Genomic DNA, 27,626 nt, shown 5'->3' on the forward strand with positions numbered 1-27,626 from the left:
AATCACGTTATCAAAATAATATGAGACATATTCAAGAACGAAATGACGGCATGGTTCCTTTGCGTTTCTATTCACTGAATTGAGCCAGTATACGGAGGAGCTGGTCAGCAAACCCACGTGCAGAAAACCGTAAGCAGAGCCAAAAAGCATATATGAGTCAGACTCAGTACCTTACCAGGAACACCGACGGCTGCAAGTACGGGATAGTAAATTCTAACAATGTTGTAAATCGCTGGATATCCCATCGTTGACTTGAAGTCGTGATTTGTTTTACAGAACGTTCCAACTGACTGCAAATCACTGAATCAGTGACGTCTTATACAGCAGAAGATCCGTCCATGGAGTCAATTAGTTTCTCCCTCAGGCAGATTAACTAAAAACCACTGAACAAGTATTTAATTTGGGATAATTTTACACATTGTGAAAAATGTCTAACTGATCCAAGAAGATAATTGCTTGTGATTTGTAAAGAATTTAATTGTAGAACGTGTTGCTTTCTATTCTGCGTCAACTAAGCTTGAGACATTTGAAGAAAGATCTTTTGTCGATTGGTTCGCTACAGTATATCCTTTATAACAAATGTTATCTTCTTCAATTGAAGGTTAAAGATAACATTGTTGATAGCGCATGTTTTATGAGGAGGAAATGATATTAATGCCTCAGGTGAAAACTGACCTGCTATGAAATTGAATTTTCTAATTTCCCGTGACGCAAACTGTCTGCGTTCCTTTTCTTCCACTACCAGTCCACTTAGATTCCAACTCCCTTTGCTCACATTTTGTGTTTTCCCTCTTTACTAAACCCACGGCCCACCTCCGTCCCCATATCGAAATCCATCGGCCATTACTCAACACTTTTCCGTTTCCACCTGTCACAAGCATGTACCTGTTTATTTTCACCCTCAAGCATATTCTTTCCGCGACGTAGTATATGTTTAAACAGAGCGGATTTTTAAAGGAATCTTGTAGTCTGCATGAAGGTCTGACCTGCTTTGTGCAACAATTCTTTTTTAAAATTACCATAAAGCGAATGCCTCACGGAACATGTTCTCACATTGTTTGACACCTCTTCGGACTAATATCTATTTCTTTCACACATCCGATAACATTTTACAATGCAGGCGCTATTATCTAGCCGGACATGTTTTTTTTTTAACCCATTAGATTAACATTAGTAAAGTAGAAGTCTGAGAGGAAATTTTATAGAATTATATAAAATTACGGGAGGAATAGATAGGGTAAATGTTGCATTTTTACACCCAGAAGGTGGGAGGGACTACAGCTAGAGGTCATGGATTAAGGGTGAAAGATGAGAAGTGTGAGCGAAACATGAGAGAAAACTTCTTCACTCAGAGGGCGTGAGAGTCTGTATCGAGCTGCCAACCCAATTTGTGAACGCGAGCTCGATTTCAGCATTTGAGGATAGTTTAAACCATAAGACCCAGGGGCAGAAATAGCCCATTCAACTCATCGAGCCCATTCCGCCATTTCATCATGGCTGCTCCCGCATCCCATAAATCCCCATACACCGGGAATATTCTTGAAATCAATATATGGATGGCCCAATGGCAGGAGAGGCATACTGGACCCGGTGTTCGGTAATGAGCCTGACGACCTGGCTGACCGTTCAGTGCGTGAACAGTTTGGGAACAGCGATCAGAACACATTGACGTTCAATATAGCTCTTGATGAGAAAACCTCGGTCTTTGTGGGAGAGTTTTAACTTATAGTAGAACAAGTGCGAGGGCATTAGTCAGGAACGAATAATCGTCATTTGGGAGCCTTTTCTCTGGCAAATGCACATCAGAGACGTGAAGGGCGTTTTCAGATCAATTGCATAACGTAGAAGAAAGCTATGCTCCTTTGAGAAGGAAGGACGAGGATGAAAAGGTAAGAGAACCTCCGATGTCCAGATTGGTGATGAATTTAGTCAAGAGGGAAAAAGAAATGTGTGTAGCGCTTCCGAAGCTGGGTTCAAACGAAACACATGAGATTACAAAACGCCAGAAAAGAAATAAAGAAGGGAATTAGGTAAGCTCCAGGGGCTATGAAAAGTTTTTGGCGGCAAGTAAGATTAAAGAGAATCCCAAGGCATTCTATACATACATCAAGAGCAAAGGGATAACTTGGGAGATAGTGGGGTTATTCAAGGATAAAGAGATGAGCATTTGCTTGGATGTAGATAATGTGAGTCAGGCACATGATTGCTTTGCCCTTGACTAGTATATTCCTGTCTTCTCTAGACGCAGGCAAGGTTCACGAGGATTTGTGTGTGGATAATATTGGACCTCGATTTAAGAAGCGAACAAAGGAAATCCTGGGAACTCTAAACCAGTGAATCTCACGTCAGTTGTAGGGAAATTGCTAGGGAAAATTCCTAGTGATAGAATGCATGAGCATTCGGAAAGCCATTGCTTAATTAGGGAGAGCAGCTTGGCTTTCTGCCTGGTAGTCGTGCACTATGAAAGAAACGATTAAGGAATGGAGGAGCATGACGTACCATGGAAGACTTCCCACTTTCGGAGCAGAGTAGATGTCAACAAGGAAGCGTCGATCCCCTGGCTCACAGCTGGATATCATTTCCCAGAAACAAAGGTATTCCTTGTGGCAGCATAGGACTTGCTGATTAACATAAGGAATATCAAAAATGAATAATAAACTATCAAGTTTAAGACGAAAAATGTAGAAATTGTCAAAAGCAATCAAAAACAATTCCACACGTTACAGGACTCTGCAGCGGTTTGACTTAATCTGATTATTTACACAGGCGCAATCAAATGGCAGTCATCTGACCAAAATCTTGTTTTAGAATTGAAACTCATTTAAAAGATCTTACTTTACTAAAAGTATAACCCTGATTAAATTTTAGAGTCAAAGTCCTACAATGTATTGTTATGCCGTTGGCCCCCTCCTTTGTGAAAATCGCAAGAACTCTAGTTAAGGGGGGTCAACTGACCCAAGAGAGAGAGACGTGCGGAAGACCACGTTCTCCCAAGAAGCAGAATAAAAGGTGACTTTGACTATTGTCTCATGGAGACCACGTGAAAAGCCCTCGGGCAAAGTGGGCTGGTTGAGAGAGAGATCGCATTACCTGCAACTTGATTGACACCTGCGATCCCGTGAAGAAGTATAAAGGCGGGTCTGAGGGGAGGACCCTCAGAAGCACCCAGACGCACCCAGTAGACACGAGATCGATTCCCGTGGGAGCGGGACGCCATTTTGAAGGAAGCCACGTGCGGTAGATTCCGAATTTGAATCTGTGGCTAAAACCAACGAAAGACTGCTTTTAAACAACAACGGGGAAGTCTGCTCCCCTGGTTCCAAGGATTTGCTCTGCCAAGACGACGGGCAAGTGTGTATCTTTTCTAAGTCGTCTCTCTCTCTCTCTCTACAACGTGAAAATCCCAGCGGTTCCCAAAAGGAAAAGCCGGCAAACTTCTGAGTGACTCTTTGTATTTCCGTTGGACTCAGTATTAACCCCTAGACAACTGTAGAGCTTATTTCTGATTGATTATGGTTACACCGGTGTTTTAGATTGAGTTTTGACGACGTGTATGATCTGAATGTTTTGTATTAACCATACGTTTGTGCCCTTGTTGAATAAAACGTTTGAAAATAGTAGCATCCGACTCAGCTGATCCATCTATCTTTGCTGGTAAGTTACCTGGTTACGGGGTTTACGTAACAGTATATTACGACCGATACATTATTACAGCTTGAACGCCCCGATATCATATTTCAGGATAAATTAGGTAAGGTAACTTACTTAATAGTTAAACCCATTACAAAAACGAACAACATACAGAAATAAACAAGTGAAAAATGCCAGAAATATGCTCAATTAAAATAGGAAATTTAAGACTATGGATCATTTTCCAAATAGAAATATCTGCAACTAGTATCACTCCGAACTGTGTACGTAATTGCATTAAACATCTAGGTCCACATAATAATATATATGTAAGTCTTCAGAAAGCCACAGTACTAGACACCACTAGAATAGTCGGAAAGTTGCTAGCAGTTGTTAAATCAATCTGTAGCTATGCCCGTACTTTAGGTTTTACCAGCTCGTATTGAGAAAAAAATGCATAAGCAATAAATATCTAGATCGAGAACATGAAATATAGGGTCAGTGAAAGTGAGTCTATAGGTTGCGGGAATAGTTTACTAAAAGGGCAAGTGAAGTTGAGTGAAGTTACCCCTTCTGGTTCAAGAGGTTTGAGTGTTGCCGAATAATTTTTCTGCGTATTGATGAAACCGAATAATTTGCAACAAACATTTTGGGAGAATTAAATTTTCCATCGGGTCAACTGTTGGTCATTGCATTGCAGCTATCGCCAAAGAAGAAGGCATCGTATATATATATATATATATATATAAAACATGGAAGAGACCCTAAGATGATAAGCAGGGGAGCAGAGAATAAATCAATTATTAATTTCAAACAGATCGAGTGGTGGCGTGCAGAGAAAGAGATATAAGACAGGAACATTTCCCAGAATCGGAATTAGCATTTTGTTGTGATGCCACTTGATCAGAGTTGCGAAGGAAAGCGTGGAACAAGTGTTAGGAAGATGTTGGAGGAAGGGGTAGAAAATGCAAACAGATCTGATGGTCTGGATCGACCATGGAGGTTGTGTCCGGGCTGTCGACGTGACATCACAAGTCAGGGCAGTCCAATATGAAGAGCAAAGTGTTGTCCATGTTGCAGCTCCCCCTCTCCACGTAGCTGATGAATCCACAGGAATGGCGAAACCCGATAAACTTTGGCACTTGCGGCGTCGCAAGCGTTGCTAGTCGGGGTTCAACTCAGCGTACGGCGGCTTTATGGGCACCAAAACCGGATTCCTCTTCGAAGTGACTGGATTTAGGAGGCCATTAACTCGTTTTTGCTCATTCTCCTGTCAGTGGAAAAGGTTCATTGGGCTTAGTTGCTTAGCCACACTTGAAGGCCAGGAGCTGGTCTTGGTTGTTAGAGGGTATTCGAAATGCATGCCATTGGGAGCATATAATAGGCAGTGGGAGTTTATCCGCACTTTCACACACGAGTATTACAACCTTATTAAACGCCTCTTATGGAATGAAAATAAATAATTTTGACGTTGATCGCAGTGTGATTATGCTTTTAGTTCAGATTTGGTGGGACTACAACCAGAGGGATGGGTTAAGGGAGACGGGCGAAAGGTCTAAGCGGGGCATGAAGGAAAACATCTTCATTCGGAAGCTCGCGAGAAACTGGAGCGCGATGCCTTCACAAGCGGTGCATACGAGCGTGATTTCTAAAGAGAAGTTTGGATAGGTGCGTGGATTGCAGGTGTAGAGAAGGCTATGCTCCCGTACCGACTGACAGAGGTACAGGGGCAAATGGTTCGGCACGACCAGTATGTGCTGAAGGACCTGTTTCTGAGCTGTACTTTTCTATGACGCTATCACCCTACAACTCTTCTGTTTGCATCCGTATCATCCAGACCATGCCGGCTTTTCTTTATTACTATCACGGAAGAGGTAAAGGAACCTGAAAACCCAAATTCAGTATTTTAGGAATAGCTCGACCCCACTGCCAACAGATTTCGATACGCTCGAGGAACCTATGAATACTATCTCACTATTTGGTATCATTTTTTTATTGTAACATAGCATGCACTGTAAAACTGCTAGAAAACAAGAGATATTTATTGAGTAATGTCGGTGAATATAAAGCTGATTCTGATAGGGTCTTATCTATATATGTTGCCAGGTTAGCAGTGTTTGTTCTTGTACATCAAAACCCCAAGTGTCCGGTTAGCGCGCTTTTCTACAACCAGACAACAGTGGAATGGGATGAACCGCTGATCTCGCTATCGGTATTCACGTTCAGGTACTGAGAACGGTGTGGGAGCCCTAGGGATTGTGATTACCGGGTGAGATCCAACGCACCGCCTACAGATAAATGCGAAAGTCATGGACTTTAATGGGTAATTCTGTTTCCTCCTCTACAAGCGACGAATGACAGACGGAAAGACTGGCAAGCAAATAATATGGAAAAAGAAGGTAAACTGTGGAAATGAAAAAAAAAACGGAACTAGACAGCTACCACCGCTAATGATGCTGGATAGGAGATAGATAGATAGATAGATAGATAGATAGATAGATAGATAGATAGATAGATAGATAGATAGATAGATAGATAGATAGAGTTAGATAGATAGATAGATAGACAGATAGATAGATAGATAGATAGAGAGAGAGAGTGAGTGAGAGAGAGAGCGAGCGAGAGAGAGAGAGAGAGAGAGAGAGAGAGAGAGAGAGAGAGAGAGAGAGAGAGAGAGAGAGAGAGAGAGAGAGAGAGAGAGAGAGAGAGAAATGTATTCACAGTTTTCCGTGGATTTATTATTTCACAATTGAAGCCCACCTCTACCGCCATCTCTAAACAGATGTATTTTGATTTCCCTCTTCGATTAGTTATTTCATCTTTACTGTTGTATCCATCTCTCCAAACCTTGACTTTGAGCTATTGAGATAAAATAAAATATCATCCAAAATTGAACATGGGATACTTCGTAACTGGATAGATACGGTACCAACAGATTAGCGCTCTTATTTCATTTCAGTGTTATATTCCTTTTGTGACCATGTCTAATTCACAATCTGTATAACCGATTGCGTTATTCTTCCGCCAAAGAGATGATGTTTCTAAGCTTGCTCTATGTTCCATGTTCCATCTTATTCTGCGACGGACTCTATTCCCTTCAAAACATTCTTTTGTCTTCTGCCATTGATATTTATGTAGCGGATAGCCTGAACAAGACTAGCAGTAGAGAACTGGTAGGTAATGCAGTTGTGTCTGTACAAGGTCAATGCCAGGAATCAAAATTGCAGCAGGGTGTCAATAAGGGCTTAGATGTAACGGCGGAAATGTATTAATGATGTTCATGATGGTTTTCAGTCCATTTCAGTACTTTAACTTCTATTCTTTTCTCAAAAAATATCGGTCCCTACCAAACGGATCGACTACAAAGACGTGTAGGAATGGTAAACAACACACACAGAATGCCGGAGGGACTCAGCACGTCATAAGCATCTATGGGAAAGAGTATAGGCGACGTTTCGGACCGAGACTTTTCATCAGGACTGGCGAACAAAGTTTAGAAGTCAGTGCAAGACGGTGGAGGGAGGGGAGAAAGAAATACAAAATTGTCGTAATAGGTGAAACCGGGAGGGGCGGAGGGCGGTGTAACGAGAGAAGTAAAGAGTTGGGAAGTTGATTGATGAAGAGCTAAAATGCTGAAGAAGGAGGTATCTGGTAGGAGAGGACAGAAAATCATGGAAGGAGGAGGAGCTCCAAAGGGAGATGATGGGCAGGTAAAGAGATAAGGTTAGAGAGGGAAATGGCGATGGGGCATGGTGGGGTTGGGGGTGATGATTAGCGGAGTTTCGAGAAATGGTAACACAGTGGCTAATACTCAGGCGATTAAACTTTAAAATGGGATAACCAAGTAGAAATAAACAATGACATTGCCTTGAAGTGAAATAAACTAGAAAAGTTAAATCGATCGTTTTGGAAAGTAGGGAAGGAAAGAAATTCGATGCTACGGTGTTGCTCTCCACGGGAAGACTGCCTCGAATAGATAGCAGACAATGTCGTTAGGAATATCTTCATTTATTCGATTGTATTTCTTTATTCTGCCGTGAAAATCGGGAACATCCACACTGAAAATGAACGAAATAGGTACACCAATTACATTGGCGAGGTGCACTATGCATGCAAAACTTATCACCATTGGTGGTTGCGTTGTGTGTGTCTGAGAGTGACAGCAGTTTCACTCCTTAGCTCAGGTGTTGCACATGGTAATGTGAAAGTGCTCCACAAGCAAATAAAAACACGAAAAGAAAAAAAAACCACACCAAAGTATCTCAGTGGTCTGTGGTCTAAGTGGAGAGAAATTTCCCCATGTGAGGACACAATTTTACTCGAAAGTTTTCTCCGAACAGAAAATATCATGGACGACTGAGTGACAGATTGTAACATGTAAAATACTAATATAAGTAACAGTCATCAATATAATGTATCTAAAAAGAAACAGACGGCATCAACGCTCATGGATACGTCGAGATTTGGCCAGGGTATATAATAAATAAAGTCGGATAGCTCATGATCTGTAAAATACTGATCTCTCTCAGTTTATGAATGAACAAGCATTGCAAATTGCTTTCCTAAAACCGGTTCAAAATAATCAGGTAAATAATTCAGGAATAATTTATTCCTCGAAGCAAATTACACAATGGCAAGATGAATAAAAATAGCTCATTCTGAGAGTGTTCTCAGCGGCTTGTGGCGAATCTCACTGGGGAAGATACTAATTGTTTTGCTGGGTGGGTTCCTCCTTCTCTATAAGAACTTCAATAGGTGCAGGTGGGCAGTTGAAGCATTCTTATCGCTGCTTCTTGCGGAAAATGGGATACCCTACAATTTACTATATTGTCAGCATTTACTACCCTATACTTGCAGCTCTTGGTATTCCTGGTAAGTACCTGATCTGACTGCGGGTTGAGTGACTCCGCGTTTATAATCCGTTTACTTCAACTTAAAGTAAAGGTACCTGGTTCTCAGCTATTCTATTCCTGCTGTCATCCTCATAATATTTTTCACTAAGTGAAAGAAACACAATGCTACTGTCTAAAGGAATGTCTTTTGGAATAAATTGATTTAAAATCTTCAGAATGTCATATTTGATCAGGAGATATCTTTTATTGAGGACATTTTAATTGAGGAACAATGACTCGAATTCACGTGACAGTTATAACATACCGAGCTCAGTTTGCCCGTCAGTGACACAAGATGAAGTAGATACATGCTCATTTTCAGCACACCGTTGAAATCTTGTCCATTTTCTAATGCGGATATATCTATGATTTTAAGATCACCGTGTGTTATTTTTAAAGATTATTTTATTATTCATTGAACAAGCCTATCTCAGACTCTTGTATCGGCACTGACTGTTGAAAAATACAACGGGGCGCAGCAATAATAATTTGCTACCTCGTTTCTTATTTTGCTCTCCAAACAAGAATAGTTTCGGCTTTTAACTGTGCCTGCAGCAGTCCCCAGCATTGGCTTTCTGTCCGTTTCAACACCAGAACAGCACTATTCCTTTGACTTAAGGCGTATAATTTGTACCCCATGCACTATTCGTACATTCAATCGAAGTTTCTTTTATCAATTTGAACTTTTGAAATCCATACAGATTGTCGATGATATGTTGAATTTTATTGGTAAGCATTGATTTCAGTTGATTGTTATATTTCTTTGATGTCTTGTTCCAATAATTGAAACAACAATTATTAAAACAAAATCTCGGCGCTCATTCTCCTTTACACTTTGACCTGCCATCCGCATACCAATTTGGTTAGCTCAGGTGTCCCGTGCAGTTGTGGGAATTCCGGTAGTAACGCAGTCTGAGATATTACTACTAACATTAACGTAAATTGATACTGAGAAATCTCTGACGATCTGGAATTAACAGTGCATTTTTCTTCCAGTTAATTTAACAGCGATTGTGATCTTGTCCCGCGGAAAATGTGGCCTCTCCAAATGCATCACTCGATATTTGGTGTCCATGGCGGCAGCAGATCTCATCGTCGTTATCTTTGCTGTCATAGCGGAACAGATTAATTATATTTATATGTTTTCTAATTTCTTGCTTCTAATTCCGGTATGTCCCTTGGCATTGGTATTGCGACTCGCGACCACGGACTGTTCCGTTTGGTTCACGGTTGCATTCACAATTGATCGCTACGTCGCTATCTGCTGCCAGAACTTGCGGAAACGATATTGTACAGTGAAGACAGCGATGGCGGTGATACTAACAATATGTGCAGGGGGCTGTGCCAAGTCTACTCCATTTTACCTTGCAGTAGATCGACAGCGTTGCGTCCCCTCAGATGAATACCATACATTATCCTGGTGGAGAGCATATGAGTTGTTTGACAGTATCATCACTCCGTTGTTGCCAATCTGTTTAATTCTGCTGTTCAATGCTTTGACAGTCAGACATATAATAGCGGCCAATAAGGTCCGCCGAACAGTGCGGAGCAGCAATGAGAATAAGAATGATCCAGAGATGGATAACCGGAGGAAGTCAATGATTTTGTTGTTCGCTCTATCAGCCAATTTTGTTTTGCTGTGGACGCCCTATGTTATACATTCCTTAACCTGGCAAACGGAGAACTATACCTATGCAGACAAATATTTTAGCACGCCGATATATATTCTGCAACAGTTTGGATTCATGTTGCAGTTGCTCAGTACCTGTACCAACACCTGTATCTATGGATTGACACAGAGGAAGTTCAGGGAGGAATTGAAGAACGGTTTGAAATATCTCATGACATTAAATGGACATCTCTGTAAATAAAACAGTTATTCGATTATAAACACGTTCAATGGTCAATTACATATATAAAATCATTTTATAGCTTATTTCGAAAAGATCTTTGTAACTAGTATCGGCAAGACTTTCATATTCAGTAGCTTCTACTCTTCTCATCTCACTATCTGATCAATTAAGTTCAATGCAGAAACTGTATCGGAGTATTCGACAGACTCTTCGCATTATTTTATGCAGGTGACCCATGTCGTAAGGAAATTCGCTTACTTAAATACATCTGAAATGTATGGGAGCAATACTTTTCTAATCCGCAAACTGTCTTGATTTTCATTCCCTTCTATATATGCTGAACGGGCAGTGCACCACTGATGCGACCATGACTGGAAATACAATGCCCACGTGGAATATGACGACATCACGGAGTATGTATTTTTCCGTAGTGAAGACGGCACTTTACGTCATCCCATTAATCCTTCTTCTCGTCACAAGAACATTCAGCTCAAATCTTTGTGTGCATTCTGCAGATTATCACAATCTATTTCCGTCATTCTTTCAGAATAATTGCTTCCCGAACAGTAGAGTCATCGAGTAGAGCAACCTACCCATTCCTCGGTGCCGAATAATATTCTGCCTATTACCATAGGCCTGTACTTCGATTATCGGCGTCCATACCCCTCCTATCCATGCCATTATCTAAGGTTCTTTCCCTTAAATGTTGAAATCGAACCCATACCTCCCACTTCCGCTGTCAGCTCGCCTGCCCTTGAAATGAATTACCGTTTTTCGATTGAATATAGTTCCACCGAATTTGAATCAATATTTTAAACATATTACTAACGATATTTCAGATGAACTTACTATTCTCTTTGTCGGGATTATTTACCAATTAACTTTCCGAGGTCGATGACAGAAGCATGTCCCCCGTCGCCAAGCACAATTGTTCTGCTTTCATATCTTCATGTTTAGAAAGGAGCACAGTTGAACAATCCGGATTGCTGATTTTGTGTTGCTGTGCTTCACCGCTGAAGATAGTGTACTCTTATTTTCTCGATGAAAGTATGTTGCAAGATAAAACTCATATAGAGTCCACGTCGCAAGATACAAAGATCCGAAACAGTTCAGTCTTTACCGTCATTAACTTCCGGGTTGTTACATCCAAGCAAAGTTCTAGTATAATGACCTCGTTTGCTTTTTTTTTAGTGATCTCTGCATTGAAAGCGCTCTTATTTTTACATATACCTTCATGTAAAGACGGTGGTCTTCAGAAAGCTTACTTAAAATATTAAAATTTCATCTTCAATAATCGTGCGTTAGCATTAACGTACATTACAAATCATTACATTAACGACCACTTTAAATGTTCAGCGAACCTCGACAGCAGATTATGGGCACCTATCTCCATTCTCAATAAGTGAAGAAACGATAGCCATCTTCCAGCTTGAAGAACTCCGGACTGTTCGATATGGTGATCTACGACTCAGATTGGATGATGTTCCATTTGCTCATCCACATGCCCCGTGATTTTAGTGCTTCTTCTCAACAATCCTCTTACCTTCGTACAGTCAGATGGTAAACCGCTATTAAGAACATAGCATTCAGGAAGTCATTGTGTCTGCCAGATGATGGACCGATTGAAAGGCACAGTGGTATGATATTGGGGCGATATGTTTCATCGTATTTAAAATTTAATCAAAAATCACAGGTCACGTGGGCTAATGGAATCAATTGTATCCATGACTGTATCTATTATTTTTTTTTTGCTGTTGAAGGATAAACTCAATTTGCAAGCTGATGCAAATGTCATTTGAATGTTAGTCAGGTGATCTTTGCAGTAGTTTACAACTGATAACCCGTAATCACTTTCGTGCTGAAAGCATCCACTTTGAGCTTCCTATTATGGGAAGTTTAATTCTGCTTAAGTCTGAAAGAATGGTAAAGATGGAGAAAATACAAAAAAACCCCTGCTAAATTTCCCGGATGAGTGGGTTGTCCTATGAACAGAGGCGAAGAAGTTTCTGTCCTGTTCCATAGAATATGGAACAATCAGGTGTGACATACTGTAAATATACAAAATCTCACTGATAAGTACAGCCCGGCTGCTGAGAAAAGTCAACTGTCAGAAAAGTTTTGAACAAGCGGGAATAGTTGGAAGATAAGATGTTGAAACATTGAAGCTGAGAGCACATTTTGTTTCCGCTCAATGATGAGCGAATCAGAAGGTTGCCCAGACATCATAAGAACGATTTCAGAAATCAGAAAACGGGGGAGTAGCAAAAGCCTGTTGGCTTAAAATCTGTCTTCGGCGAAATACTTAAAAGGACTATTGAGGAAATTCCAGCGGAAAAAAATCCAGGGTAATCGTATAACAATCACTTGTTTTGATACCATTTTTTTCAAGGCCATTCTATCGTGGATGAAGAATAACTGGCGATGGACTACAACGTGTTTCCTACAAGATGATTCTATGGTGTCATAACAAAGGTTACAGCAGATTGTGAAACAGTGATGTGTTGGACGTAATACGTTGTGAATAAAAATAATGCTTCTTAACGTAAATCTGGGACTAGGATAAATATGCCGTTTCTTCAAAAAGATGGAAACAATGTTGCAACATAAGGATTAACGCCGTAGCCTCAATAAATTAAGTGAAATTTCATTCACTGATTTGTGTGAAGGGACTAGTTGCGATTACCACGTCCAGATCCTTATGGAAGATCTTACAGCTTTCCTTGCCATTCACTCCACTCCCAAGCTTGATTTCACCGGCAAATTTGCGAATCCAGTTTACCTCGTTATCATCTAGATAGTTGATATAGTTGACAAACAGCCATTAATTCAACACTGATGCCTGTGGCATACCCAGACCCACAAGACTCCTATCAGAGAGGCAACCATCTTCTTCCACTCACTAGCAGCCCATGTTCAAACCAAGGTACTACTTCATGCTGAATGCCAAGTAACTGAAACTCCTTGCCCAGCCTCACATGCGGGACTTTGTCAAAAGACCTTCTTAGGTCCATGTCAATAACACCTATCGCATTTCCTTCAGCAGCTTTCCTGCTGAACTCCTCTAAGAAATTCACCATACGATTGGTTAGACACTATCTCGCATACATAAAATCATGCTAACCACTCTTTATCAGTATACTCCATCTAAATAGTTATATTTCTGGTGTCTTACAAAACCTTCCAACGACTTACCCACTACTAACATCTGGGTGATTGGCATAGAAATGTATTGCTAATCAATAGAGGTTTCCTTGAAAAACGGAACATCATTAGCTATATTCCAGTATTCTAGCACCTCACCCGAAGCAAGTATTTGTTTAGATACCTACGCCAGTTCAGTTTCTGAGCTTTCATCCCACAATATCCAAAGAGACAGCTTGTCAGTCATTGAGTATCTATCTATCTATCATGAGACTTAAGAGAGCAAGAACATCCTTTTCTGCAATCCATACGTAGCCCTCACTGGTATATTGCACATAGAGGCTCTTTGTCCATTTGACCAGAAAACACAGGCACAAAAATCCTTTTGAGATCTCTCCAATCTCTTTCAGCTCGACAAATACTGACCACGCTGTTCCTCAATGGTATAATCTGGTATCTTGCACTTCGTTTGCTCATAATATATATGTAGATGCCCTTGGGAATTTCCTTTACTTTGACTAACAGAACATTTGCGAATTTTCTCTTAAGTGTTCTTTTGCATTTCTTACACAACCGCCTTATTAGTTCCTTACCGCCTATACTTGATTTGTGCCTCCTTCGTCTTAACCAGGGCCTCAATATCAACTGAAAACCACTTCTATTCATGTTAGCTTTAGCTTTATTCTTTATTCTGACAGGAAATACAACTTTATACTCTCAAAAATACACTTTTGGAGGCATCCGACTTGCCAAGCATCACTCTGCTAGAGGACAGTCTGTCCGAATACGCATTCGTCCGATGCTTTGTGATGCCATCAAATTTGGCCTTCCTTCAGTTTAGAATCTCAATCCAAGATACTCACTCTATCCTTCTCTAGAATTATCTTGAAACTAATGGATTTATTATCATTAGATCTAAGGTGCTCCCTGGCACACACTTCTGCCACCTTCCTGGTATCGTTGCCTAATAGGATATCCAGGATCACAATCTCACTGGATGGAACTTCTATATATTTATTATCGAAACTTTCTGGAATACATTTGGAAAATGATGTCGTCTTGTCTTATTACAGTTTGGGAACCCAGTAAAAACTCAAAAGTTCCTACTATCACAACCTTATTTTTATTGAAGCTTTCTGCTGTCTACAAAATCCCTTCTCTAAATTCCAATGACTATTGCGTAGTCTTTTAGACAATCCCATTAAAGGGATCATACCATTTATATTCCTAAATTCTATGCACGTAGTCTCAGTAGACGAGCCTTGCAGCAAGACCAGTATGCCTACTGCCGTAGTAATGCCTCCCTTACTCCTTTAGTACCCCCGCCCCACCCCGTCATGTGCCTACCGTGACGGTAGTCATTTTGGATGTCGAATAGCAGCGGTCGAGTGTGCTGGTTAGAACCCGGCAGCAAAGCTGTTCGCGCGACGCTGTTGCTCTCGGGCGCAGGAGTTCGGAGTTCAGTTCCAACGCCGTATATAAGAAGTTTGCACCTCCTCCCCAGCAGCACATTGGTTTATTCTGGATGCTCTGATTTCTTGCCAAACCCCAAAGATTTCCCGGTTAGTAGATTAGATGGTCATTGTAAATTGTCTTAAAAGTCAAGGATTAAATATGTGGATTGCTAGGCTGTGCAGCTCGTTAGGTCGGAAGAACCTGTTAGGAACTGTATGCCTAAATGAATGTAAAGAAGAATAACAAACGTGATCCCGAAGGACTGAGTTGACAGTCCAGTCTCTCTTACAAATCAAGTCATCTAATGGCTACAATATCTTCGTTGAATATGCTGATCCAAAATCTAAGTTCATCCCTATAACCATATAGCAATTACAGTACGGAAGCAGGCCATCTCGGCCCTTCTAGTCCGTGCCGACGCTTACACTCACCTAGTCGCACTGGCCCGCACTCAGCCCATAACCCTCCATTCCTTTCCTATCCATATACCTATCCAATTTTACTTTAAATGTCAATACCGAGCCTGCCTCTACCACTTCTACTGGAAGCTCATTGCACACAGCTACCACTCTCTGAGTAATGAAATTCCTCCTCGTTTTACCCTTAAACTTTCCCCCCTATCTCTCAAATCATGTCCTCTTGTATGAATCTCCTCTACTCTCAATGGAAAAATCCTATCCACGTCAACTCGATCTATTCCCCTCATTATTTTAAATACCTCTATCAAGTCCCCCACAACCTTCTACGCTCCAAAGAATAAAGACCTAACTTGTTCAACCTTTCCCTGTAACTTAGGTGCTGAAACCCAGGTAACATTCTAGTAGATCTTATCTGTACTCTCTCTATTTTGTTGATATCTTTCCTATAATTCGGTGACCAGAACTCTACACAATACTCCAATCCGTCTTTACTGCAATATTCAACACGAGTGATCTATGAAACCCTTCATGGTTTCGGCCCGAAACGTCGTCACTACCTCCTCGCATAGATGCTGTCTGGCCTGTTGAGTTCTGCCAGCATTTTGTGTTTTTATTTATGTCCAGCATCTGCAGATTCACTCGTGTTTACTGCAATATTATTTGCATTTAAATACAATATTACAACATAGAATGTTCTTCTTAGCATACACAACGATTCGATTGCATTTCACGTTGATTGAACTTTATCTTTCCCAACAAGCACTTCGCAACTTTCTCTGGCACTCTGCACCCATCCCCTGAGACTTTATGTTAGCACCCACATCAAGGAGCAGCACCAGCAAATCTTTCAAAAAGGACATTGGTCTCTCTGCAATTGAAGTGCATGCTGTCTCGTCTGTACAAATCCCAGCTTCCCAGGAGGAGAACCAAATGATACAAAAATCTGATGTTCTACCTTCTGCACTATAATACCCCCTTAGTCACACGTTAAACTGCATATTTTTTCCTATTTCTGTCTTAATAGCATGTGGCGTTGGGCGGGGTTGAAATGCTGAGATCATATCTCTGGGGTTCATGTCTACTAATTTACCAAGAGTGATACCGCTATTATCCTCACTATATTTTGCATACATCTAAGGCAGATGTCAAGCAATATCACAGTGCAAGGCTCAACAAACCAAAATCGTCGTGTCAGGGAAGGGTAAAGTCAGGTGGCTACAGGTGACTCAATGGTTAGGGTTACAAAGAGGAGATTCTTTGTCCGCAAAAGGGACACAATGATGGAGAGTTGCCTCTCGAGTACTAGGACCAATGATGTATCGGAGTGGTTACTGGATATACTCAAGTGGCGGAGGGGAGGGCTGTGGGGTTTGAACCAGAGGTGTATATTGGCACCAATCACATAAGCAGAAAAGGGGAAGATGTCTTCTGCAGTGAATATATAGTGTTAGGAATGTGGCTGGAGAGGATTTCCAAGGTTGTAATCTCTGAATAAGTATCTGTCCCACGGGCTAATTCAGGTAGGAAAAGGGTGATAGCACGGCCGAATGAGTGTCTGCGGAGATGGTACAGGGGGCAGGGTTTCAAATTCTTCGATCATTGGAATTTTTTTCTCGGACGGGAGAGGTTAAGCTGTTTCGCAGATGGTTGAGAACAGGAGCCCCGGGTCAATAAGAAAGGAATTGTATCAGAAGGTATATGTCAGGAAAGGTATTTAAAAGCAAAATCAAAACAACGGGTATGTTGGGCCGAGTAGTCTGAAGTGTCTATATTCGAATGCGCTGAGTTTTATAGGTAAGTGTGATGAACTTAGAACACGGATCAGTACGTGGAGCTACGATGTTGCAGCCATTACTGAAATATAGTTGAGGCAGGGGTCAGAAATAAATGATTAATGTACAAGGCGGAGGTACATTGGGCTGGAGTGGGGATCTTTGGGGTATAACATTTTTACTCGTGGATGTCTGCGAAGAACAATAACTTCAGGTAGTATATTGCATACATTCTTTGATATTGAATGGAGCTATATAACTATTGAAAGTTTTCGAAGTTTTAGAAAAGATAGAGGTGGAGGAGATACAAGAGAAAATTGAGTTGCTCTACTACTCTGGGACAATATCACAGCTGCACTCAGAGGAGCCACAATAGAGTGGTTAGGCACTGAGTCTATTTGGATGGAACTCAGGAATAGGAAGGATGCAATCACACTGAGGGGAGTGAACTACCGACTCCCTAAAAGCTGGAACATTGAAGAAAAGATATGTAATCAGATTAAGGAAATGCGTAAGAATAAAAGACTGTTGCCATGGGGGATTTTCATTTTCTCTAATATAAACCGGGACCCTCTCAGAGGGCTAGATTTGTTAAGTATATCGAGGAAGTTTCTTTCAATCGATATGTAGACAGTTCAATGACAGGAGCGGCCGTACCGGACCTGGCGTTGGGTAATTATCCAGGCCACCGGACTGACCGTGAACAGATAGGGAACAGTGATGAGAACTCAATAACTTTCAGGATAACCAATGATAAGGATAGTTCTCTGTGGGAGTGTTTCCTCCATTAATTGAATGTGTTACTCTTTATCATGGTGCTTGCCAACATTTATGCTTTTCGAAAAAAAATCTTCAATTATTACTTTCTGTTGCATGACTGGACTTCATCACAGCGTTAATCACCTTCATGAGCACATTCTTGACACATTAACTATCAGCTTGCCAGAGGGTTTCAAAGTTATTCTGTATATCTCGAAGTCTTTCTGTGGATTAAGTAAATTATGAAAATCAATTCCATATCGATACCAAAGAACTAGCGGTGTTTCTTTCTTTTTTTTCTTTTTAAATCTTTTTATTAATTTTTAAACGAAAATAAATGAAACATGAATACAGAGAACTTGAGAGTACATAGTTAATAGTTTAAATAAACATCCAAATAGATGATAATCAATATATAATAACCTCCCAAACTCATGGTAATTACGAGCAAAAGAAGTAAAAAAAAACAAAAAAAAGAGAAAAAAAAACCTAACCAACATGGGCCATAGCATTATGTCAAATATACACAGTAGTGCCATTAACTCCGTACCTCCATCCAAATAATTCAGGATAATAAAAGTGATGTGTAGGAAAAGACAATTTAACTCATATGAAAATGTTGAATAAATGGTCTCCAAGTTTCTTCAAATTTAACTGAAGGATCAAAGACAACACTTCTATTTTTTTCCAAGCTCAAATAAGAGATAGTTTGAGAAAACCATTGAAATATAGTTGGAGGATTAATTTCTTTCCAATTCAATAGAATAGATCTTTTAGCCATTAATGAAACAAATGCAATCATCCGTCGAGCTGAGGGGGATAAACGACTATTATCCGCCATTTGTAAACCGAAAATTGCAGTAATATGATACGGTTGGAAATTGATATTCAGGACTGTTGAAATAGTACCGAAAATATCTTTCCAGTAATTTTGCAAACAAGGGCAAGACCAAAACATGTGGGTCAACGAAGGAACTTCAGAATGATATCTGTCACAGGTTGGATGAACATAAGAATAAAATCGAGCAAGTTTATCCTTAGACATATGAGCTATATGTACAACCTTAAATTGTATTAGGGCATGTTCAGCACAAATAGAAAAAGAATTGACTAATTGTAAAATTTTCTCCCACTGCTCAGTGGGTATAAGACAATGAAGTTCTTTTCCCATTCCTTCTTAATTTTTTCTGATACTTCTGGCTGTATTTTCATGATCATATTATAAATGATGGCTACTAAACCCTTCTGACAAGGATTCAGCGCTAAAAAAAAATCCGTAATGTCCGATGGACATAATTTCGGAAAAGACTGTAACTCATTATTCAAAAAAATTCTAACTTGCAAATATCTAAACAAATGAGTTTGAGGTAAATTATATTTATTAGATAGTTGTTCAAAGGACATAAAACTATTATCTAAAATTGATCACGAAAACATGTTATACCTTTTGTTTTCCTTAAATCAAAGGCTTGATCCATAAAAGAGGGCCGAAAAAGAAAGTTAGATATTATAGGGCTTGATAAGATAAACTTATTCAAGCCAAAAAATTTACGAAATTGAAACCATATTCACAATGCATGTTTAACTGTAGGATTAGTTATTTGTTTATTCAATTTAGATAAAGAAAAAGGAAGTGAAAATCCTGAAATTGAAAACAATGAAAAGTCTTGTACTGATTTACATTCCAAATTTACCCATTGTGGGCAAGCTGCTGTAGTCGATTCTTGTGTCCAAAATATTAAATATCGTATATTATCTGCGCAATAGTAAAATCTCAGGTTTGGCAAAGCCAATCCACCCGCCTTCTTAGGCTTCTGTAAATATTTTTTGCTTAGTCTAGGATTTTTCTCCTGCCAAAGATAAGAAGATATTTTGAAGTCAATAATATCAAAAAAAGATTTAGGAATAAAAATTGGTAATGCTTGAAATAAATATAAGAATTTGGGTAATACCATCATCTTAATAGCATTAATTCGACCAACCAACGACCAAGATAATGGAGACCACCTGGTAACAAGTTGCTTAATTTGGTAAATTAAAGGTAAAGAAAATAAATTTAAATAAATCTTTATGTGTTTTGGTAATTTTAATACCCAAATAAGTAAAATAATTTGTGACAACTTTAAATGGTAAACGTTTATAAATTGGAACTTGCATATTTTATGGAGTAATTCGCTCTTATTTAAATTCAATTTGTAACCAGAAAAGTTAGTAAACTGAGCAAGCAAGGACGAAATAGCTGGAATAGATCTCTCAGGGTCGGATATGTATAGTAAGAAATCATCAGCATATGATGATAACTTATACGTCCCTTCCCCACGAGTAATACCCAAAATATTAGGTGATTCACGAATGGCTATAGCTAAAGGTTCCAAAACAATGTCAAATAGTAAAGGACTTAAAGGACAGCCTTGCCTTGTACCACGGAATAACTGAAAAAAAGGAAATCTTTGATTATTGGTGAAGACCGAAGCCAAGGGTTTATAGTATATTAATTTAATCCATGATATAAATTTCGAACTAAAATTAAAATGCTGCAACGTATTACATAAATATGGCCATCCAACTCTATAAAATATCCCAAAATTAACAACAGAGGATAGTGTATTCCTAGATGCACCTATTACTGAAACTGAAATAAAAGAGGCTACTTTTTCAATGAATTCCGGTAAAGCACCTGGTCCGGATGGTAATACTGTAGAATTTTTTAAATCCTTTTCCTCTATACTCTCTCCTTGGCTTTGTAAAATTTTTAAAGATGCGTTAACTATAGGTAAATTGCCACAATCTTTTTATGAAGCATCTATTTCTTTAATTCTTAAAAAAGATAAAGACCCCACTGAATGTGCTACCTATCGGCCTATATCCTTGCTGAATACGGATTTTAAGACTTTTAGTAAAATTTTGGTCACTAGATTAGAAAATATATTACCTCGAATTATTTCTGAAGATCAGACTGGATTTATTAAAAACCTCAACTCATCTTTTAACATTAGATAATTAATTAATATTATTTATACTACTTCACCCAAAATACCAGAATGTGTCATTTCCTTAGATGCTGAAAAAGCATTTGATAGCGGTGTTTCAAAACAGACTACAACTGCTATTCAAGTTTGTTGGTGCCACACACTTCAATTCCGTGCTGATTGCACACTGTATTGCAAATAGCCAGTAGAAATAAAAATGCATACTGATAATAACAACAAAAATAATAACACACATAGCATGGAAAATAGCAGAAATATGCCTGATTAAAAGAGGAAATTGAATGACTATGAAACGTGAACAAAGTATTCATTGTCCTAATAGTGATATTCACAACTTGTATCCTACCGAAGTCACTAAACAATAGCATTAAACAATTAGGCGCACACAGCAATAGTTAAGTAAATCTCCAGAATTCATACTACTAAACATATCTAGAATTGCCCGAAAGTTCTTAGCAATTGAGAAATTAGCGTCAAGACGTTTTAACAAGCTGGATGAACTCAGCAGGTCGAGCAGCATCAATTAAATGAGCAGTCAATGAATCGGGCCGAGACCTTTCATTTCAACGGATGCTGCCCGACCTGCTAGATTCATCCAGCTTGTTTGTACGTCTTGATTTGACCGCAGCATCTGCAGTATACTTTGTGAGAAATCAGCGTGCTTGCCAATGACCGTACCTCGGCTTTTATCAGTTTGAGCTTGAAATAAAATCCAGCAACAATAACAACTTGTTGCTAGAGAACCTTTTAAACAGGCGATGACGTTCAAAGTGCTTGCAATGGGGTAAAATGCAAACACGATAAAAAAAGATGATTTTAGGTAAAGAGCAAGGTTAAATAAATAGACCGAGACCTGGCGTTTCAATTTTCAATTGAGTTTGCATCCTTTTACCTATTGAGTTCCAAAGTTTAGGAGAGTAGTTCAAAAAGCCTGATCTGCGAATTATCTTTTGACGGAGATTTTGTTTTAAATGTAAGAGCAGAGGGAAGAAGTTCTGAGTGATCTAATAGAATTTTGCGTGGATTACCTTCAAACCGTAAAGCATGCAACCATAGAGAGGCACGTAATAAGTTAAGAGAAGCGCAGTTCTAGCTTATATTCAGGATGGTGGGAAAGCAAAGCAAAGTGTAGACGAGGCAGCAGAGGCGTCAGCAAAACCGAAGTGCAATGGGTGATCCTCGACTGATGACCTTATATCGCTGACAGGCAAGTAAAGTTGAGCTGTTGAATATTCACTATTCCGAAGCAGTCGTGTTGGGTGATGCCGCAATGAGAACAACAGCAAAGCCTTATTTTTCACTTATATATCCCCGTAGGCCTCAACAATGTCTTTACTATGTGCAAGTCCAATATGTTCCTTCCCATTTGATTAGTTGTGTGCTGAGTAAGTTTCCTAGATTATTACTAATAGCAAGTGAAGTGAAGTCTGGAAATTAAAAAAATAAGAAGTATTCCAACTAATTGTCATAAAGATAAACAAAGAAGTAATTTGATTTGTGTTTAAATACAGAGCTGCTTATTTAATGTAAAGAGATATTTCATTCCATTCTTCAGCTCTTCCCTGAACTTCCTCTGCGTCAGTCCGTAGATACACGTATTGGTGCAGGTACAGAGCATCTGCAAGGTGAATCCAAACTGTTGGAGAACATATGTCGGTGTGCTGAAATACCTGTCTGCGTAGGAATAGTTTACCATTTGCCAGTTCATGGAGTGTACGACATAGGGCAACCACAATAGTATGAAATTTGTTGACAGAGCGAACAGCAAAATGATGGACTTTCTCCGGTTCTCCACCTCACAATCCTTCTGATTCTCATTGCTGCCCCGAAGTCCTTGGCGGACTTTGTTTGTCGCTAAAATCTGTCTAACGGTTAACGCATTAAACAGTAGAATTAAAGCGAACGGTAATAACGGTGTTGTAATGCTGTCAAATAACTCGTATGCCCTCCACGCGGATGACGTAAGATATTCAGCCGTGGAGACGCAGCGTTTTGGATCCACTGAAAAGTAAAATGGAACACATTTGGCACAGCCCGCTGCGGCCACTGTTAGTATCACGACTGACGCTGCTTTCTCTGTGGAATATCGTTTTTGCAGATTTTGACAGCAGATGGCGACGTAGCGATCGAAAGTGAAAGCGACTGTGAACCAAACGGAGCACTCCGTGCTTGAGAGCCGCAGGACAAGCGCCACAGTACAAACCGGAGTTATGAGCAAGAAATCAGAAAACAGATATATATAATTAATCTGCTCCAGAATAACTGCAAGGACAAGGACCATTAAATCTGCTGCCGCCATGGCCACCAGGTAGCGAGTAATGCATTTGGAGAGTCCACACTTTCCGCGGCATAGGATCACGATCGCTGTTAAATTAACTGAAATAAAGAACAAAATAGAGAGTTACTTCCCTACTTATATAAATTGGTTCGGATTCACGTTTAAAAATAATAGCCCGGATCACGTCACTGCATGCATTTATACACCAGGCACTAATACGTTCTGGCGTTCACGGCATTGGATACACGGGTCGAGCAAACTAACACACCACTAACGACAGACTACTGAGCTGCTGCTACCACAAGATGTAGTCCAGAACCCAGCAAAAGGCTTGAGGATGACCTTTTGTTATAAATAAGATCAGTGCGCTCTTGTGCATTTTAAAAAAATAATTAGTGACAGCCTATTTTGCCTATTTTTAATTAATTTATATCACTTTGTTGATATCAGTTCAACCTGACAAAACGAGTCTTTCTCTGCTGATCAGTGTCAAAAAGCCAATTTAAATTCACTCTGATTCAATATTTTAAAACAATAAATCATGAAAACTGTCAAGGGGATGTATAGATTTTAAAGGCTGTGGATTTTTCTGGCATTCAGCAGAGTTAATCGAGAAAATACATTTTTAGTATATTCCTGGAAGAGCCACATATTAGCATAATGACATGTACAGCATACCTCAGAAGCTGTCAAACAGTATCACGTTATCAAAATAATATGAGACATATTCAAGAACGAAATGACGGCATGGTTCCTTTGCGTTTCTATTCACTGAATTGAGCCAGTATACGGAGGAGCTGGTCAGCAAACCCACGTGCAGAAAACCGTAAGCAGAGCCAAAAAGCATATATGAGTCAGACTCAGTACCTTACCAGGAACACCGACGGCTGCAAGTACGGGATAGTAAATTCTAACAATGTTGTAAATCGCTGGATATCCCATCGTTGACTTGAAGTCGTGATTTGTTTTAGAGAACGTTCCAACTGACTGCAAATCACTGAATCAGTGACGTCTTATACAGCAGAAGATCCGTCCATGGAGCCAATTAGTTTCTCCCTCAGGCAGATTAACTAAAAACCACTGAACAAGTATTTAATTTGGGATAATTTTACACATTGTGCAAAATGTCTAACTGATCCAAGAAGATAATTGCTTGTGATTTGTAAAGAATTTAATTGTAGAACGTCTTGCTTTCTATTCTGCGTCAATTAAGCTTGAGACATTTGAAGAAAGATCTTTTGTCGATTGGTTCGCTACAGAATATCCTTTATAACAAATGTTATCTTCTTCAATTGAAGGTTAAAGATAACATTGTTGATAGCGCATGTTTTATGAGGAGGAAATGATATTAATGCCTCAGGTGAAAACTGACCTGCTATGAATTTGAATTTTCTAATTTCCCGTGATCCAAACTGTCTGCGTTCCTTTTCTTCCACTACCAGTCCACCTGGATTCCAACTCCCTTTGCTCACATTTTGTGTTTTCCCTCTTTACTAAACTCACGGCCCACCTCCGTCCCCATATCTAAATCCATCGGCCATTACTCAACCCTTTTCCGTTTCCACCTGTCACAAGCATGTACCTGTTTATTTTCACCATCAAACATATTATTTCCGCGACGTTGTGTATGTTTAAACAGAGCGGATATATTTAAGGAATCTTGTACTCTGCATGAAGGTCTGACCTGCTTTGTGCAACAATTCTTTTTTTAAATTACCATAAAGTGAATGCCTCACGGAACATGTTCTCACATCTTTTGACACCTCTTTGGACTAATATCTATTCTTTCACACATCCGATAACATTTTACAATGCAGGTGCTATTATCTAGCCGGACATGTTTTTTTTTTAACCCATTAGATGTCACGTTAACATTAGTAAAGTAGAAGTCTGAGCGGAATTTTATAGAATTATATGAAATTACGGGAGGAATAGATAGGGTAAATGTTGCATTTTACACCCAGAAGGTTGGAGGGACTAACAGCTAGAGGTCATGGATTAAGGGTGAAAGATGAGAAGTGTGAGCGAAACATGAGAGAAAACTTCTTCACTCAGAGGGCGTGAGAGTCTGTATCGAGCTGCCAACCCAACTTGTGAACGCGAGCTCGATTTCAGCATTAAGGGATAGTTTAAACCATAAGACCCAGGGGTAGAAATAGCCCATTCAACTCATTGAGCCATTCCGCCATTTCATCATGGCTGCTCCCGCATCCCATAAATCCCCATACACCGGAAGGTTAAGCATATCCAGGAATATTCTTGAAATCAATATATGAATGGCCCAATGGCAGGAGAGGCATACTGGACCCGGTGTTCGGTAATGAGCTTGACCACCTGAACACATTGACGTTCAATATAGCTCTTGATGAGAAAACCTCGGTCTTTGTGGGAGAGTTTTAACTTATAGTAGGACAAGTGCGAGGGCATTAGTCAGGAACGAATAATCGTCATTTGGGAGCCTTTTCTCTGGCAAATGCACATCAGAGACGTGACGGGCGTTTTCAGATCAATTGCATAGCGTAGAAGAAAGCTATGCTCCTTTGAGAAGGAAGAACGAGGATGAAAAGGTAAGAGAACCTCGGATGTCCGGATTGGTGATGATTTAGTCAAGAGGGAAAAAGAAATCTGTGCAGCGCTTCGGAAGCTGGGTTCAAACGAAAACACATGAGATTTCCAAACGCCAGAAAGAAATAAAGAAGGGAATTAGGTAAGCTCCAGGGGCCATGAAAAGTTTTTGGCAAGTAAGATTAAGGAGAATCCCAAGGCATTCTATACATACATCAAGAGCAAGGGATAACTTGGGAGATAGTAGGGTTATTCAAGGATAAAGAGATGAGCATTTGCTTGGATGTAGATAATGTGAGTCAGGCACATGATTGCTTTGCCCTTGACTAGTATATTCCTGCCTTCTCTAGACGCAGGCAAGGTTCACGAGGATTGTTGTGTGGATAATATTGGACCTCGATTTAAGAAGGGAACAAGGGAAATCCTGGGAACTCTAAACCACTGAATCTCACGTCAGTTGTAAGGAAATTGCTAGGGAAAATTCCTAGTGATAGAATGCATGAGCATTCGGAAAGCCATTGCCTAATTAGGGAGAGCAGCTTGGCTTTCTGCCTGGTAGTCGTGCACTATGGAAGAAACGATTAAGGAATGGAGAGTATGACGTACCATGGAAGACTTCCCACTTTCGGAGCAGAGTAGATGTCAACAAGGAAGCGTCGATCCCCGGCTCACAGCTGGATATCATTTCCCAGAAACAAAGGTATTGCTTGTGGCAGCACAGGGACTTGCTGATTAACATAAAGAATATCAAATGAATAATAAACGATCAAGTTTAAGACGAAAAATGTAGAAATTCTCAAAAAGCAATCAAAAACAAGTTCACACGTTACAGGACTCTGCAGCGGTTTGACTTCATCTGATTATTTACACAGGCGCAATCAAATGGCAGTCATCTGACCAAAATCTTGTTTTAGAATTGAAACTCATTTAAAAACATCTTACTTTACTATAAGTATAACCCTGAATCAGTTTTAGAGTCAAAGTCCTACAATGTATATTACGACCGATTCATTATTACAGCTTGAACGCCCCGATATCATATTTCAGGATAAATTAGGTAAGGCAACTTACTTAATAGTTAAACCCATTACAAAAACGAACAACATACAGAAATAAACAAGTGAAAAATGCCAGAAATATGCTAAATTAAAATAGGAAATTTAAGGACTATGTATCATTTTCCAAATAGAAATATCTGCAACTAGTATCACTCCGAACTGTGTACGTAATTGCATTAAACATCTAGGTCCACACAATAATATATATGTAAGTCTTCAGAAAGCCACAGTACTAGACACCACTAGAATAGTCGGAAAGTTGCTAGCAGTTGATAAATCAATCTGTAGCTATGCCCGTACTTTAGGTTTTACCAGCTCGTGTTGAGAAAAAATGCAAAAGCAATAAATATCTAGATCTAGAACATGAAATATAGGGTCAGCGAAAGTGAGTCTATAGGTTGCGGGAATAGTTTACTAAAAGGGCAAGTGAAGCTGAGTGAAGTTACCCCTTCTGGTTCAAGAGGTTGAGCGTTGCCGAATAAATTTTTCTGCGTATTGATGAAACCGAATAATTTGCAACAAACATTTTGGGAGAATTAAATTGTCCATCGGGTCAACTGTTGGTCATTGCATTGCAGCTATCGCCAAAGAAGGCATCGTATATATATATATATATATATATATATATATATATATATATATATCTATATCTAAATAAAACATGGAAGAGACCCTAAGATGATAAGCAGGGGAGCAGAGAATGAATCACTGATTAATTTCAAACAGATGGAGTGGTGGCGTGTAGAGAAAGAGATATAAAGGCAGGAACATTTCCCAAAATCGGAATTAGCATTTTGGGGTGATGCCACCTGAT

General features: G+C 39.6%; 1 protein-coding gene across 1 annotated transcript; it reads right to left on the bottom strand.

The window, feature by feature from the left end:
• Window positions 1–22,412: 22,412 nt before the first annotated feature.
• LOC140715774 (probable G-protein coupled receptor 139) lies at window positions 22,413–23,210 on the bottom strand. Its single transcript, XM_073028147.1, has one exon. It carries the CDS (start codon window positions 23,208–23,210, stop codon window positions 22,413–22,415), a length of 798 nt encoding a protein of 265 aa, XP_072884248.1.
• Between the last annotated feature and the right edge of the window lie 4,416 nt (window positions 23,211–27,626).

Source organism: Hemitrygon akajei, chromosome 24, assembly GCF_048418815.1.
Source record: "Hemitrygon akajei chromosome 24, sHemAka1.3, whole genome shotgun sequence".
In the NCBI taxonomy this organism is placed as follows: Eukaryota; Metazoa; Chordata; class Chondrichthyes; order Myliobatiformes; family Dasyatidae; genus Hemitrygon; species Hemitrygon akajei.